This window comes from Coturnix japonica, chromosome 3 (assembly GCF_054131305.1).
Source record: "Coturnix japonica strain WE chromosome 3, WE-NBRP24, whole genome shotgun sequence".
NCBI lineage: Eukaryota > Metazoa > Chordata > Aves > Galliformes > Phasianidae > Coturnix > Coturnix japonica.
Window position 1 is genome coordinate 78,239,960 of NC_140665.1, and position 18,792 is coordinate 78,258,751.

The 18,792-nt window shown below is 37.9% G+C and overlaps 1 protein-coding gene across 4 annotated transcripts in view; it reads right to left on the minus strand.

Annotated features, from left to right (window-relative positions):
* SMAP1 (small ArfGAP 1) overlaps nucleotides 1–18,792 on the minus strand; it is an 84,981-nt gene that overhangs the window by 9,637 nt on the left and 56,552 nt on the right. For all 4 annotated transcript variants that reach the window (XM_015859089.3, XM_085541978.1, XM_032443264.2 and 1 more), the window contains 2 exons: nucleotides 8,626–8,710; nucleotides 2,385–2,515 (listed from right to left, as the gene is read on the minus strand). In XM_015859089.3, coding sequence (XP_015714575.2) covers nucleotides 2,385–2,515; nucleotides 8,626–8,710 — 216 coding nt within the window. The remainder of the gene's footprint in view (nucleotides 1–2,384; nucleotides 2,516–8,625; nucleotides 8,711–18,792) is intronic.

An 18,792-nucleotide genomic window follows, 5' to 3' on the forward strand; every position in this document is an offset into this window, starting at 1 on the left:
ACTTGAGGCCATTTCCTCTCGTCCTGTCACTTGTCACCAGTGAGAAGAGACCTGCCCTGCTCTCACTGTAAGCACCTTTCCCCACTTTCTCATAGAAAATAATTAAAGAACATGATCATATAACTTCTTTACTTCAGTAAGTTAAACAGAGTGAATCTTTAAAATCTCTCATTACCGAGTATGGTTTCCAGTCTCTAGTATTTTCCTGACTCTTTTCTGAATCCCATCCAAGTTGTATTTGGATTATAAGGGAAAGATGCCGGAAACTACTCATACCACTGACAAATGAGAGGCACCATCAACTACTTTCTGAAAACAGTGCCCAGACCAGGTACCACCATCCAGACCTACAAGGCCTTTTTGGATGTAAAAGGAATATTGACTTTGTTCCAGTTTGCAAAGCAACTTATTTAATCATCACCCCCTGCTACCTCCACTTCTCTGTCTCTAACCTGGGGAAATTCTCTGTTTATATTACATATTCTTTGAGATTACTGATCTAAAAGGGAACATAACCAAGAATTAAATCTCGTATGATGCTGCATATTTGATAAAAGGTCTATTCACCTCTCTTGATTATGGCACTCAGAAAAAAGCAATTTAACAATAAAAATCTGGGCTGATTTGTTAACTGCAAGTAATGTTCAAGCTTTAGAGAACACAATCAAGGTGTTACCAAATACTGAGATTAATATTTTCCGTTTTAATGCTTCCTAATATATTTACTCAGTGCTAAACCTGTTCTAGAAACTTGCATAACTACTAATACATACCATTCAGTTCACTGTAGTTATCCCACCATTTAATCCATGAGCAACCATTAGCATGCAGACAATCACCAAGTGAGTGGTTGGGTGGTGCTGAGCTGCTGGCCAGGTTAAACCACAACACCTTTTTGATTCTCTGTACTCTACAGCTAAATCATGTGTTTAACCAGCAGGTCACACCACTCGCTCACAGAATCGAATCAAGAAAGCTGACATTCTGAAACCTCTCTGAAAAGACTGACCGGGCAACATGAACTGTACCCCCAAAGTCTTTTGTCCTGAACCAACAGTACACTCAGAGAGAACCACTTGCAGTATCAGAAAGGCAGGAAAAATGAAAACCAGAAGTCAATCTTTTCTGCTATATGTGTTACTATCACTGGTCCGTTTATTATGGGGTTGAGTGGAAACGTCATGATTCTAGATTTCAATTTACCCAATCTACAACAAAATTGGATACATTAAACAGTTCAGTGAAGCTGGAAATGGCTTACTGCTTTTCACATCTAGCTCTATAGGTGGATTTATCTAGATCAATTTTGACATAAGGCAGTAGAATAGTAGGACAACATGCACTTAGTTTTCTTTCTGGTACTTTGAACACAGACATCCACAAGAGCCAAGAAAATCCATACCAACAATTTCCTTTGCAATCTTAGCTAACACACTTGAACCACTCATTTCCCTCATCATTTAGAAGTGGCTGAAGGCACACCAGGAAGCTTGCCCTTACGTGTAGCTTTTATGTTTAAAAAGAAGTGTGATTTCAGTCCCTACCTAGCATTTTTCACAAAGCTGGTCCTCAGCAGCCAGTAGGTGAGGGGAGAGTAAAAGATAAAGAATAAAAACCGCAGTCAAATCTAGCAATAATGGCAATATGCCTTGAGTTGACCGCAGTGATAAATTGAACACTTGAAACAAAATTACGTTATGCCAGCTGAATTAGAATTACTTTCCATCATCATTCCTTCAATTTTTTTATATCAGAACTGCTGAATGAGGAAAAACCAGTACAGATCATAGGTCCCAAGCCATAAATTCAAGAATACATCAGGTCCTTCCTACTTCAACTGGGTGAGACAAAAATCCTTCTGCAAGTGTAAACCTCTAATCTACCTAAGAGCTCCACAGCTGGGGCAAAGTGTCCCTCTAAGAAGCTGCTCTGAGGATTAAAGCCACTGCAATTGTGTTCTCATCTGTACCAGCCAAGTTCAGCATCAATACATTATTCTCTGAGGCTGAGAGCTGCCCTTCATAGCTACAGCAGGCCAAGCAATGGGGCCACTTTCTAACTGTCATTGCTCTACAAAAGGTAGTGGGCCACAATACAGGGTTATGCTGCCTCTTCTTCGAGGAAGGTATGACATACAAGTTTCCAAGATGAAACAAAAGCCAGATCAGCCCCAGAAACAATATTAGTTTTTCTAAATATTCATTCTTGGTTTTGAGTAAGACGCTTGAGATTCCAAATTTCCAGTAGGTTTAAGAAAGAAGCATCTGCTGTATCATGCCCTAACTATGAGCATTACAAAGCAATAATAATCATAGAAACACTGAATCGTTTGGGTTGGAAGGGACCTCACATGTATTTACACAAAGATGTAACTAAACATTTACCTGAGCGGGAGGTACAGCAACTGCTGGTAAAGGATTAGAGATCATTGGGCCAAAGATATCCAGGTCATCATTCAATGCTGTGGCAGCGGCAGCAGTGCCTCCATTTGCAACTGATGTTTCAGCTGGACCATCTTGAAAAAACAACAGAATCACATTTAAAACGAACATTGGAAAGTATTTTTATGAGTAATAAATAATTAAAAAATAATTAAAGCTGACCACCACACTGCCACCACCCTCATATTCTATTTCTAATAAAAGATTGTTCTCATTATTCAGAGTTTCTGTAAATTTTTACTTACCTAGGATTCTAATTAAAGGATTTGATTATCATTTTTTTTAATCATGCAATCAAACATGGGTAGCTCATTTCAAATATATCTGTCAGAAGCTTCCAACATACATTTACAGACTAACATACTTGTATATTCCAAGTTTAAAACAAAGAATACAGATCGCTAGCTGTTAACTTCAAAAAGCATCAGGGACTTTCAAAAACAGCTGATTAATATTAAAGAAAAAAACAGTCACCTCTTTCTTTTATTAAGCTATATAAGAACTTATTTTTCAGTGTTTGATGAAGACTTAATGAAAGGATCTGTTTCTAGAGCAGAGGTTGATCATTAACAGCCATGCATGAACATTCTAGTAATAACACATAAAACACTCATTACTACCACTGAGAACAGTCTGGGGTATAGACAGATGTGAGGTTTTGGTAACTGAAACATTCAGGAACTCTAATAGGGACAGAGAAGTGGTCTGATTAATAAAGATCATGGCTGAGATGCAAAGTTTAATTAAAAGCAAATGATAAGAATCTTCCACCATTTATTTAAAGTAATACAATTCTATCCCTGAATACAAGCACAGCATTCTTTTCTGTCTGGCAAAGAACAAACACAGAAGAACTTTTATTTATTAATTATTTCTTTAAGGAAAAAAAACACAGAAGAGTAAACATATTACTTAGAAGTAACATCTCCCTTTGCTCCTCTGCTTCTCTATTTAAGAACGCAACTGGCAGACTATAGCAAGATCTGTCATCTTGCATGTAGAATACTATCATTTTTCATTACTTTGCTCAGTCACGTGTAAACTCACTGCAGTTCCAGCAGCTGGAGACTGCCCTACCTGGTAGCCCAGGATACTGACAGGCTGGAACAAAAAAGAGCCTCACAGCATCGCCACCTCATCAGCCTGGAAATCATTTGACTAAGGAAACCATCACAGAAGATCTGACAGGACTTTCAGCTGTTAGCTCATACCAGAAGCTACTGCATTCTGAAACGATCGGTCCAAAACATTCCCACCCGAAGATGCCTTCTTATTTTAGCCTTCCACCACACTGTGATGGAAAGTGACCTCCCCCCTGCCCCCTTGAATGTAACTATTTATTCTAAAGATACAGGCTGCTACTACTATCGACTTGAAAAGTTAACACCAAAGTCATGAGTGTCAAAATCTGACAACATGGTACATACCAGAAGTTACCACCGTGAGTCTATACCTGTATTTTGTCTGAAGCTTGTGAGAACAATTAAACTGTAAGAAAGACCAAGGAACTCCACAGAGCCAAAATGGCCACAGGAACAGCTTCAAAATACTAGATGTCATACGCTGAAAGTAAAGGATGAACTGAACAATGACAGAAGGATTGAAGCAACTGTCCAGCTCTGCTTGACACTGGTGCAGCCTCATGTTGAGTACCATGTGCAGTGTTGGGTACCACAAGATAAGAATGTCATAAAACTATTACAGAGTGTTCAGAGGAGGATTACAAAGATGGTGAAGGCTCTAGAGGGAAAGGTGAATGAGAAGCAGCTGAGGTCCCTGGGTGTGCTCAGCCCACAGCAGAGGAGCTGAGGGGAGGCCTCATGGCAGCTGCAGCTCCTCATAGGGAGCTCTCTGTGACAGCGACAGGGCCCGAGAGAATGGCACGGGAATGGCATGGAGCTGTGTCATGGAAAGGTTAGGTGGGAATTAGTGAAATGTTCTTCACCAGATGGCTGTGGGCAAGGAACAGGCTGCCCAGGGCAGTGGGCACAGCCCCAAGCTAACAGAGTTTGAGGACTGTTTGGACAGTGCTCTCAGACATAGGGTTGAAATTAGACTCAGTGATCCTTACGGGCACCTTCTAACTGGGGATATTCTGTGATTCAATGATTTAAGTAGCTACATCAGTCAATTTAATTTCTGTGTCAGCATTTGACTTCTCTGGGAGTTTTTCAACAATACTGAAGAACAAGGTAATCTATGATTATGGGATATCTGTTTATACCTTAGCTATGAAGGTCTTTTCCTTCTCCTATTTCTGCTGTGATGACTGGAAGCCAGTGGACACCATATGTATAATCTGATCCATCATTCTGCCCCACAAGAGTGCTTTAAGATGCATGCAAATAAGTGCATTGTCAAGCAAGTAATGAGCTTCTGGTAGTTCAAAGTACTCTATTCATTTGAGGTCATCCTGCAGGCAGGCAGTTCCAAAAACATCTCCCAAAAGGTTGACTGCTTCAGATAAATTTAGGAATGAATAGTGCATAATTTTCATGCAAATGGATTGTCTGGAATTAATAATTTAATGCTTCCATTTTCTCAGGGAGTCGTATGTATTAGGAAAAGTCTTACATTCCAAAGTGGTTCAGTATCCCTCAATCTAAAAATGTTTATCAACTAAAACTTCAAATTTACACATAATGATTTAGTAAAACAAGCATTTCACATATGTAAAACATTCATGGTATTTTTCAAGCAGTTAATATGATGGTTATGAATTAACATTATGAAACCCAGGTTTTTGCTAGATCAGTCCGAAGCTGTTTTGGTATTATAGGTATATAGCCATACATATAATATATGTATAGGTATTCCCTATAGAATAGAGCTATAGGTATTCTCTAAGGGTAGTAGTTGACAATGTATATGCTTTCAACCCTTTTAGTGTAAAATTCAGTAAAATAAGTATTTCTGTCTGCATTAGTGCAGAAATGAGACATCCTGAATGACTCTTTACAACACAGTTTTAGCTCTGCATGAATAATATTAATAGGAGATCCTGTCTTATTCCTTTCTCAAAATGCAACAGGTGGAATATTTAGCAAATCCTCAAACATTTTTTTCTACCGTGAAACTGGAAGATTCCAGAACAAGGTAAATCTCAGAATGTAGAACAAAACCTGTTTTCAGTCTTGTTTATTATTTGTATAAATATTAGTATAGTCATAAAAATGTGTGTGTGCAGGCATACACAAACTCATTTCAGTGTAATAGCTGATGCGTTTATGGAGATCATGGATATTCTAAACTACGGCGCACCAGGCCATTGATTAGAACCTATTTCCTCTTTTCCTCAGAAAGCAAGCAAAGCTACCTGCACCAAGTGATTGCGTATATTTTCACTTGGAGTGGATACACTGTATACCTACCTAAGCACGATCTTAATATATCAGCAATACTATATAATTCTCACTATCCTGCATAGATACAATTTTTTTTAAACAGATGTTTTTTAAAGCTATCTTTCCTTCATCAGTTTGACATTAGTGGAATCACCTAACTTGTAAGAGAAAACCCCAAGCTACCGAGCAGCACAGAGGATTAGCAGGATTAACAGTGTCGAGATGGAGAGAGTGCTGACAACCACTTAAATGCCAAAGAACTTTGGTTCACATGCTGTGACTTTCAAACAGAAAAAAGTTTCCTATAATACCCCTATTAAAAATTAATGTTATAAAATCCCATGCTACCAATTCTTGCATTAACATCCTCACATTCTCAGCAGTGCACTCTTTCTGTGTGGGGAAGATCCAACTAATTGTAGAGATCATTAAAAAACAGCAGTGTCAGTTTCAGCCTGCAGAAATAAACTGTGATTTCTTATGGCTTGGGAAGTGAGGGAAAAAACCGGGGGCTGCACAGTATGGACATCAGGTAACACCGCTGTTATTTAGTCCAGTTACAAGTGCTATTTGTTTTCTAAGGGTAAGTCTTGTTTCAGTTTGTTTACAGTCTGATGAAGTCAATATTAAAACCCAGAAGAGAGACATACACACAAAAGGTTGTGATAACTTCATATCCCCAAAAAGTTAACTTCATACTCAAAGCCAGCACAGATGTATTCTAAAGAAAACAAGAGGCTGGGCTGGTTAAAAAGCTAAAATTCTTGCAGCATGAATTGCGATCCATTAAAACTACCTCATTTGCTATTACAAATGACTCTGATCCACCCTTGTAAAAACTACCATTGTTCTCAATTTGCAGAAACAAAGTCCTGAGAATGAATTATTGTCATTAGAAATAGGTCCACTCAGCAAGAAGAATGAGCTATACCATCAAATCCATTCTAAAATTGTTTGATATGGCATATATACTGCATTGAAGTGATCTTTCTTTTAATACTATCTGAATCAACAAAGTAATAACAAGCAGCCTACTGTGAGAATTAATTACAAGATAACTCCAAATGAATTATGCAGGTCTGCTCTCATTAATCCATCTTGTTTGCAGCTCAGTGGATTCCAAGTGATGCCAGCTTATTACACTGCCTTTCAATTTGTTATTTAAAGTTCTCAACACTCCCTCCTCCAACATCATTTTTTGCTATGATTATAAACTTTGCCCTTTGTATATCTCACCATGTTTATTTACACTGAAGAACCTCAAATGTTGAACACAATGATAATACTCTTTCTATTGTGCATTATGTTTTTACATAATCCAAATTCATTATCATACCATAAAACAGTATTACCAAGATACAATCTCAGAACTACATTCAAATTAAATTTGAATTCCTTGAATTATTAGGAAGAACTTCCTTACAGAAAGGGTGGTTAGGTACTGGAATAGGCTCCCCAGGGAGGTGGTTGAATCGCCATCCCTGGATGTGTTTAAGAGCTGTTTGGACGTGGTGCTCAGGGACGTGATTTAGCAGAGGGATGTTAGAGTTAGGGTACTGGTTAGGCTGTGGTTGGACTTGATGATCTTCAAGGTCTTTTCCAACCTGGGTAATACTATGATTCTATGATTCTTAATTACGATGACAGTCTGGTAAAGGAAAAAGAACTGGCCTTCCATGAAGCCTGAATTACTTCTTGTTTTTAACAGGTTCACCCATGATCTAACTTTTCCTGTTAATTAAGTTTTGCTTGCCTACAGTAACATATGACTTGAGATGAGATATGGACTGTGACACATACACAGCCAATATGAAAACAGTATTTTACAGCCATTCTGTATACAGAGGGAAAATAAATTGCATTCTGACTGACAGCACGAATTCTAAAACAGGGACGATACTTTTTGCTTTGCTGCAAAATTATTATCTTAAAATGAAAACAAAACAAAACAAATCATTTTCATACAAATTCCAGTTGTTACTACAGGCTAGAAAAGTACATTTAAATGAGTTATCTGCCTCCTCCAATGCGCTGTCAATACTATGGCAAAATCCAGAATAACTAGTGTATCAATAAGCACTGAACATTTTAATATGCACTCCTAATATGTGGAGAAACTTCCTAACATTACACAATAAAAGGGATTAAAAATAGTTATTGCCATATTTTGTTTTCCTATCATTTGTTTCCATCCAGTGGGCAAACACACTTGCACATTATACAAACATAACCTTCAGCAAGCAAAGAAAAAGTATAAAAACGCTCTCGTATGGGCAGATGGTGCAGATGAAATGATTAGAGTCTAAAACAGTTTATTTACACAACAAATAGATGGTTACCTGCCAGACAGGAAAACAGAATGTGCAGAAGGTACAACCGAATGACTGTCACAGTCAGTTCACAAGACTGCAGCACTCAGTGCATTGTTTTACTAGATATTGGTTAGCTACAGTCAGACCCTTTGTTTTTCTTTTAACTAAGACAGAGATTTTATCATGTAAGGCATTTTAGAGAAATACAATTCAGATTACCTCTGCATTTCAACTATAAAACATGCCAGTACCATAAACATTGAAATATCACAATCCACAAGCCCTTTGAAGATCACTTTGATAACTTCCCCTTCCCACAGGAGCTCATTACTCTCCCTAGCAAAACGCAAGTATTGATATACACAGATCCCCATGGCATTTTCCTTTGTAGTTTCAAATTCATAGACTCGGTTTCCAAATCCAGCTAACAATATCAGTAAAACACAGAGAAAATGAAAACATATTTATTAAAATTTAAAATTATGTGTACACATTCCACTGAAAAACAGGTAATTATTTATTGCTTACCAAGCCCTAGGAGGTCAATAGTGGGTTCTGATGCCTTTTTTGGACTTCCTTTGGCTTCTAATTGCTGATCCTCTTTCTTCTGAGGCTTTAGAGTGGGGAAAAAAAATCACAGTTAACTTTTTTGAATAGGATGTGATGCTTAAAAAATTCCCATTAAGGATGCTATGCCAATACCAGAAATAAAAGCTTTTCCCTGTATTTGCTTATAGTAATGAATTTGATTTGTAACGAGACAAATCACACTTGTGATCATAAAGGATGAGGAATATTACTGTAAAACATAATCCTTATTCCTTTGCTGATATGTAATCAATTTTTAAATAAGAGTTGTAGAATAAATTTAAATCTTATGCTGAACCACTGCTTATCATGCACCAGGCAGAAATCTGTCTGTAATCTGATTGAAAAGCTTCAGCCTCCAAACCATACTGTTTCTGCAGCATTGGTAAGGTTCAGCTTTTCAAAAGCTTGCATTCAAAAAAGAGCAGCAGACTAGTGACACTATTTACCCTCCTTGAAAACAGCACCAGCAGAACGTACAGACTTTGTAGATGCCAAGCACAGAAGGACAATCTGTTTTTTCGGTCTTTCTTTCTAAGCCTGTAGGCAAGTGGCACTGACATGGAATCTGATTATGACAATGACTTCGTAAATCTATTTATAGTTCATGTCACACCAATATCTGGTTGATCATCCTAACTCGTCCGATCATCACTTTTTAAAACAAACTGTTTACAGCACTGACATGGCAAACATATTCTCTTGCGAACATCTAACATGCATTTACTTCACAAAATCACAGACAGGTGAAGTGGACTGGTTTTCCAGTGAGCACAGCAGTTAAGTTGAAGGGACAACTGAGTGACAGTAGCAGTGCACTAACATGCTGGGCACTGGGCTGTGTCCAGGAGTACCCCCTTTACTCCCACCATTATCATTCCTATAGCCTGGCTTTGACAGTCCCTGAGGTTGCTCTAGTCATTAAATCTTAGTATTAAGAGAATTTTTACAGTTACATAACATACTTCAGCGTGCATGAAGTTATTCAGTAGTCCCTTACTTTCTTCTAATGCAAACTCACGATAGAGTCTTGAGCTTGGTGTTTGCAAAGAGCACTGACAAAACTCAGGAGTACTCAAAGATGGCTCTAGTGAACAGCTTAATTTACCAACCCCTCTCTTAGATGAGAAAGCATCTACTGATGTCCTCCAGAAAATATCTGTAATGAAACAAACTCCATTTCTGCAGTGACAGGGAACCTGAACACTCAAACTCATCTTTGTTCATCTTTTAGAGACATTTCCTTGCAAAAAATCCTTCTGTTGACTCTATGTACTTTGCTCAAGAATAAATGGGAAACTGCTGCTGGAAAAATATTCTGCGGCTTCTCTGATTCTGAAGTGTCTTACAAGTACCATGTCTGAACACATTATTTGAAGAACAGCATACATTTTGAATATTGGAGGTAAATATTATTTGGTATGAGGAAAAAAAAGCGTAATCCTGAAAGTAAACTTTTGCACATCAGTGATTTTTAAGAACTGATCATTCAAAACAAGGTTTTCTGCAGCTGAACGTATGTCTGAACAGATACAGCAGAACTTAGATTACTGTCACTAATATTAATCAGATAACACAAAGAAAACTTCAGAATAGAATTTAACATGGAAATTCATCCACTTGGTTCTCCTCCAACTCCGTACCAAACACCATGGATCACCGAGGATGTAAAAAGAAGCGTTTCTGACTTTTTTGCCTGAATTCATAAGACTGATTTTTTTCTTTGAACAGTTTAACAATTCTGAGTACAGAACAACAACTTCTTTAAACTGAAAAGCAAAACTGTTCGAATTACACTAAATGTGTAAGTTTTCATTACTCTAGATATGCGTTACCAGAACGCGTAAGTTTGTAATAAATTAAAGCTTAATAGGGTTGGTTTAGAGGGCAAACTTCTCACAGAAAACAAATCAGCTTTGCATACATTAGTAAATCTGAACAGATGGTGTTCAAATAGCAGTTTCCTTTGTTCAGTACGTATCATTGTAGCAAAATAATCTTTTAATAAATCTAAATATAAAAATACAGTAATAATCATGTACTTGAGTCTTCTGCTTTGTTAAATGAACTTTCTCAATAATCATTAATTGTATATTTAGAGTCTGATAAGACAATGAAGGTACAATGTACAGAAATTATGTAAGATTCTCTAAGGTACCCTTTCCCAATATTGTTGTTCTATTTCTTGATCAGCAATTTCTTTCTTATTTTACCCCCTCACCAATATCTAAAGAATAGGATTCCAGATTACTTCATAGCTAGCTACACCAGCAGACCGCTAAATTATAGTCACAGTTGTTAATACTGCAAGTATTTACTGTTATTTCTTCGAGGGAAATTCTCAAAGCATCATTAAGTTTCTCCTATATCTATAGCCAGTTTTCACCAAGACTAACCTTCAGTCTGAAAAGAATAACACCCCTATCCATCACCTTACATTTTATCAATACTCACCAGCAATACTCAGCAGCAATCTCAAATACTAAAAACATTTCACCTGAACACTCTCCAATTCTTAATTGTAGCAGTGATACTACATTGCTTCCTCCTCTTCCCACCCTCCATTCCCTGACCACAACAAATGCCAGCTGCTAGAGTTTCTTATTCTCCTGTTTGAGGGTATTTTGTTTTCTTTGGGCTGCTGACTACACTGAGGTCCACTTGAAGAAGGTACAATGAAAAGCAATACCTTACTAATGTGTTCTATAACAGAGATCATGGCATATTTCTGGGGCTGAAGCAGAAGACCTGCATAGGTCCCTTCCAACCTATATAATTCTGGCACAGACAGGCATCAAAACTTCCAGAAAAGAACAACCACATCCAAGCCATTTAAAATTTTTATTCCAAATCCTCAAGAGAAACATGACGTTTAATTTCTGTTTAGTAGCTTTGTTCCAACAGGACTCACACATGACTAAGCTTTATGTAGAGTGCTCTTCAGAGATGTTGAAGCTAAATAGTGCTCACAGTGAGCACAGGAGCATGCAGTGGGTAAAAAACCAACAACAACAACACAACACAACAAGGCAGTGACATTTTGTTAACTTACTGTTTAATTTAGTGCTTTACCTAAAAATTACTGTATTTTGCAGCAGAGTAATGTACTCTGACAAAAATCTGCTTGTGATTTCTGCTACACTAAGATTCCTTTTGGTTTCTGTCCTAAGAAAAATGGAGCCCATTTTAGAGAGGGCTACAATAATCCCACTGAAGTTATCACTTCTTCAAGCAGGTACTGCATCCCTTTATACACCTCTTCAGATTGGAAAATCTCGGAACTTCTTGTAAGTACTTTCAGTAATAAAGCAAACTTCTTAAGCAGAGAAGCAGGAAAATACTTCCTCATTACCAAGCCCCAGAATGGATATCACTGTTTTGTGCGATTGCACAGATAATACCTAGTTGAAACACAATAGCTTACAATTGCTTTTTTCCCCACCAACACTGTCCCTTTAAACTTTTACTTAAGTACTTAAGGGGGAGCTCATCTGTGTCCATAAATACCTGAAGGAAGGGTGCACAGAAGACATGGTCCGACTGTTCAGTGGTGCCCACTGCAAGGCCAGGATCCAATGAGCACAAACTGGAGCACAGGAGGTTCCCTCTGAACAGCAGGTGCAATTCTGTGTTGTGTGGGTGATGGAGTATTAGCACAGGTTGCCTAGAAAAGCTGTGGAGTCTCACAGCTTGGAGACAGTGAAAACTATTTGGAGTGACTCTTGAACCAGCGGGCTGAGCAAGATGACCTCTAGAGGTCCCTTTCAACCTCAACCATTCCGTGATTCTGCCAGATGATACAGCACATAGAAGTTGTTACCTGTTAGCATTCCTTCATCAGCTATTTTCAGTAAGGCTAAAGAACTTCCATACTTCCAGGTGCCCTACCAATGTTTTACATTTTCAGGGGAAGGGGCTGAAGCAGTCTTCTATTGCGGACTGTGGGCACAATGCAGTTCCAGCACAAAACACTGAATAATTTCTAAGATGCTCTTCTATCTTGACTGGTGTAACACCAAATGCATGGAAATCACTGTTAAGGATTGCTTTATAGCCTATTCTTGAAGCTCTGAGAGATAATTTTAGTAACAGCTCTGAAGACTGCTTCAGAAGTAAAAGCACCTACTGCAGAAACATTATGTGATGTTCATATTCCATGTGTTAGAGAAAACTGGGGAAAACAAGGTTCTACTGCTGCAAAGGCTACAGTTATGAGCATCCCATGAGGCACGGCAGTGTGTATGGGTCGGCATGAAAGGCGCATACTTAACAGGAGCTGAGTAACAATGGACTAAGAGTAGCTTTTTTTCCCCCACTGTCTGAATAGAATTTCCCTATATTTTTCTTCTAAAAAGACTACGTGCGTTATGTGAGACTAATACAAATGCTACTCCTTCATAAAATATCTGAGTAGAAAGCACACTAATTGCCAGAACCTTAGATAATCACAAGACCCACAGAGCCTGCATTTTATTAAAGTAAGACAAACAAACTTGTGTAATTAAAATTGATAAAGTTGCTGTCATGGAAACAATTCCCTCTTCAAGTTTCTGCTCTAGTTCAATTTTCTATTTACTATCCAGTGATATCCCACTGAATCCTAATTTTAAACCCCATTGGAGCTCCACAATACAATAAAATATACTGTGACAACATAACACTAAAACTTTATCCATAAGTGGTACTTAGGTAATAAGATATATCACAGTATTTAAAGAGAAGACATTTAAAAGTAGGAACTCCTTCTAACTTTACCTCTAACAAATGAAATGAACAGGTCAGAAAGTATCTTCTTTACAGGAAGAAACATCTCTTTCCTAGTTACGTGAAATGGAAATACAGAAATCACAGAATCGTAGGGGTTGGAAGGGACCTCCAGAGATCATCGAGTCCAACCCCCCTGCCAAAGCAGGTTCCCTACACCAGGACCCAAATGATTATATGAATTTTCATTTCCTCACACCTTTCCTGGAAGTCAATTATTATGAATTCAACACATGGAGCATTGAATGCTGGCAATCTGTACATACCTCTACATTACAACTTGGTCAACATTAACATTTTATGCCAGGAAGCCATCCAAACAGAATTCTTGCCATAACTGCTGTAAAGAGCAATCAACTGTGGATAAGATCAGGCCATCTGTAATATATTACACTCTTTAAGTGACTGCATAAGTCTGCTTAAGTAGTTTTATGTAATGTAATTTTTCTAAAGACCCACACTGAGTTTATGTTTTCATTATGATGGGTGCACTCACCGGTCTGCTTCTAATATATAGAGATAGCAGATATTACACAGTCAAAACCACTTACTGATCTTGCTCACTTCCCAACATCTCATGGTTAAGATAATACTTCAAATTTGAACACAAGGCAAACTTTTGAATTTTATTTCATTTAAATTCTGACTACATTCTTCCAGGATTAAGACAACATGATTCTAGAAAAACAATTTCTGTGTTTTCACAAGATGAGAAAGTTTACCATTGCGTCATGAAAGATTAACAAGCTACATTTAATGTTGCACTCTTGTTTTCTTTCTTGTTCTTGTTTATTTACTCATCGTGTGAGATAATAAAAGTGATCTGAGACTTAATTTGAAAAACAGGATTTGTAAGAATACTGGTTTAGACCAGTCAAAAATAAAACTTCTATTTGCCCCTACTAGAAAAAAAAATAACAGTGTTCAATATTACCATTTATTGAACTCTCACAATTAATTGCTCTAGATATAACACCATTCCAATGGTGCTCAATCCTTTTATCCCCCAGCTTGTATTGGTAGTGGATGTTGCCACATCCAAGGTGCAAGACCTTGCACTTGGATTTGTTGAACCTCATGAATTTCTCCAATCTTTTTTCCCCTATTTTGCTCATCCACCACATGATGTCCTGTTTTTGAATTTCACCCCATCAGCACAGGTAATAACTACCTAATCTTCCCTGTCTTTTGCATAGTATAGACTATAGCAGACACAAGGAGCAATTTGGTCACATAAATCACCTGCTTATGGAACTTATCCTACAAGTCACAGTGAATTCTCAAGTTCCATTCTCCCATGGAAGCTCAGTATCCACAAAAGCCTTACATCTCTGAATCATAGCAATACAATTTTGCAGCAGGCTCATCCATAAGTCCACTCCTTCTCCCAGGAATGGGTAGCCATGCTTTCTTCCAGAGTCTTACAAAGCAAGCCTGCAATGACTGAAGCATAAGTGTGCTTTCTGTAGAGAATGCAGTGTCCCAGTCAGGCATTTCATCAGATTTTGTTCAGCCAGCTATTTCTGAAGATAACCGCAGAATGAATAATTCATTGTCTCATCAGAGAAAAGAGAAATAATGAAAGCATTGCCAAGTCAGTCCTCTTCCTTCCTCTGCACAAAGATTACGGAACAGCGCCTATGATGTTGTCTACAAGGGATACAGTTATCTCATGGGCAAGACAAGAAGGAAGGTCAAGGCCACCATGACTGACAGTCACACATCTACTAAATTAACATGCATAACAGGATACTATGAGGTCTGTTGGCTGGTGTTATCCATGCCACCTTCCCACAAAAACCAGCTTGTGCATCTCTGCCTCTCAGCACAGTGTCCACACAAACTTGGCTGCAAGATGTAGAAGACAAGTAGAGGAATGGGAAATGGTAAGCTGGATATACAGACAATGTGAGGCCCTCCTGTATTAGTTAAACTCTGAGGAAAAAAAACACAAACTTTATTATTCAGATCTAGCAGCAATTCCATAATCTCCAGTTATACTCATTCTCTCCTTTTTAATCATTATTGTAATAACACAGGAAATTAATCCAAGCTTGTGAAGTGATTTAAGAACACTACCCATATGTTACAGTCCTTTCAGAACATTTTCAAATATGATCATGCACTCCACAGTGTATAGGCCAGTCTGAGCTTTGCATTTATAAGACACTTGTTTGTACCTTCCCATCCACCAGATAACCCTCCTCTGACAGAGGCAGCTGGGGACATTTTGCACAGGAAATGAGAATAATGAAACAAGCTTGTTTGCTAAAGGTAGGTTCAGAAGTGTCAGTATGCTGAGAACATACTGTGGTTATTTTTCATTATAAATGAGAGACTCTGGGACAAAAGAATAATGCTCACTAATTCAAGTGCCAATTTTCTGCTTCTCTAACTTTATGTCAATGATCTGTGCATGTACAAACTATGGGTTTAACAATTCTAGAAGGCAAAGGACATCCAACAGAAATGTAAAGTAAAATACTTCAAAAAAAAAACAGAACTGCTAATTCACTACCATAAGACATTCATACAAATAATTTAGGAGATTTCAGCTGCAGCATTTACAATTAACATTGGGGTTGGACTTGATCTCTTAAGGCCCCTTTCAACCCATGCAATTCTGTGATTCTGTTCACCTTATTCTTTCTTGCATTAGGTGTGAATTAGTAGGAGTAGCAGCATACATGGTGCAAGACATAAGCCACACAACTAGTAGCTCTCAAGTAGAACGTTTCAAGTAGGAGCATTTGTCCAAGTTACTACCATGAATCTCTCTCCTACTGTGAAGCAATCGATCACTGTCAAAGATCTGTTCCATCAGCTGTCCAATCCAGTTATCTGCTCCTATTTTCATACTGAAATACTATACAGAAAAAATGCCTCTCTGAACATTTTCCTCAATTTCATACTTCAATGAAAAATTCACATGAATCTATAATTCAGTCTGTTTCACACACATCAGACCTACTCGAGCATTTATTTCTATACCCTACCGTAGCTCCAAGAAGCTTTATAAAAGCTAGAAGATCCATCAAATAATGTAGTGAGAATCATTCCTAACCTACTTAAAAGCAATTTCCAGTTTACTCACTAGAGCTTACAGATGCTTCTGTGCTTACTGAACAGAAGTCCTTCTCTGCTCTTTATTAGGTAGGGACTTCATGCGTTGTGCATAAAGTAATTGGATTCCTTCCCTCTTCATTACCTGCTTGCAATAAAACTTTTGAGGGCAGCATAAACACTGGAGAATTCCCATATGAGAAATTAATGTTAGTCATTTACTATAAGATTGCAGTAGGTCTATAGATATGATTTTTCCTGACAGCTTATATACTTTTATTATATAAGTTAGTTTAGCCAGTATCTATTTAAAGCACTATTCACAGGTGTTCTAGAATTTTTAAAGAACATTTTACAGCTTCAGGACCTGACAGGTAAATAAATTAAAACTAATTCTTCCATAGTAGTAAATTTGATTCAAGTTAAAGATAAAATGTGTTGTTCTGCTCACCCTCCTGCAAGATATTAGCACTCTCCTCAAGCTTTTAACTGTAAAGAAACTCAGTAAAGAGACTGAGTCTTTAAAACTCAGGATACTTTCAGCAAACGATGAACTTCCATTTTACCTAAGTTGCAAGAAGAACCAGAAAAGTAGCACACTGTATTGAACCACAAAATACCCAACAGCTATAGCACTGTTGTGTATTTTGTTGTACCCATTACAGTATCTCAGCATGCAAAACCTGATGCATTTCTAATCAAGATGAAAAACACTCCACGTCAGCAACAACAAAAAAGCTGCAACTCTTACTGGAACTAGAATTCCCTCAAACAAACACCTCACTCCAGGGGGAACATTTAAATTTGTTATTTAAAAGTCTACTGCAATTACCCTAATGAATCACTGCCTGACACTGCACTGCTCACACTGGTGTACACAAATTAAATTAGGCCATTTATACCAAACAAACCAAAAATATAGAATCAGGTTTATTTATTTATAGGAATCTGTACACAAAGGCTGTTTAGTTCAAACATTTCTAAAGGAAAACATTTTTAAGTTCTCCTCAGTCTAAGCTTTAACTACCTAAGTATTTGGATTTCATTAAATGTTCACAGTTAAGGCAAAGCACTTGCCCTGGTTTTGGCCAAGGCAGTTTTCTCCCTAGTTGCTGATATGGTGCTGTGTCTTGGATTTTTGATGAAAACACTGTTAGCAACACCAATTTTCAGTGTAAGCACTACTCTGCAACAACTAAGTCAGGTATGTTTCAGGTTCTCGTGCTGTCCTGTCATCAAGGAGCTGGGTGAGCACAAAGAGCTGGGAGGGGACAGAACCAGGACAGCTGACCCAAATGAACCAAAGGGATATCTCACTCCATATACAAATATACAACAGCATCTGAAATAAGGTGATGAGTTCTTTCTCCTAAAAGTTTAGCACTTACAGTCTTCTGGTGCTTTCCTTCACATTCACTAGGTAACAGTCACAATAAGCAGCAGGAAGCTGGAGCTGAGCTAGAGATGACAAAACTGCTGAGGACAGGCCTGCAGCCTGCATGCAAAGATGACAAAATCTGTTACAGATTCTGGAGGTAAGGATTTGAGCAGAGCTTGCTGCAGCTGAGAATTGTTAAAATGACTGCATTTGATTCTAGAAGCAAGGACCCACTTGCAAGGACACAAAAAGCACAGGGAAAAGCTGTTTATCAACCCTTTTCCTATTCTATCTTATCTGGTCCTGAAAATTGATCAGATAAAACCAAAGTATTCTACTTCTATTCCAATAAAGCTTGTTTTTGAAGTCTTAGAGAAGTCATTTTAGAGGAGAAAATCTAGACATTTCCATCTTAAAGCTGTGGCTCATGCAGCATCCCACTACAATGCAGCTCAGTTTGCAAGCTGCAAAATGCAATATACGTGGTTTCTATTTCTGCAAAGTTGTCTGAAACGTCTTCAGTTTTAGAATCACATAAGCTGAGTTCATAAAACAAGAATAAGTATTTCTCCTATGCTTACACTGACCTAGTTAGCCTGGACAATATTACAGTAATACGGTTACATTAGCTCCAGTTCCTTAGCTCATTTACAACCAGGTGGTACAGCATTATGTCTGGAAAATGGATCCTGAAAAGGATAATAACAAGAGCCCACACCCACAGGTATTTACCATCTCAGAGCACAGATCTTTCCAGATGCTGGTATCATTGGCTAATTCAGCTCAAAACATGCTAGCTGTTACACACATGTGAGTGCACTGTGGGTACCTCCAGTGGCTGGTCACAGATGCGCTGCCTTTGCAGTAAGTGGCTTCCAGATGCTGATTTCTCCATCTGCTGA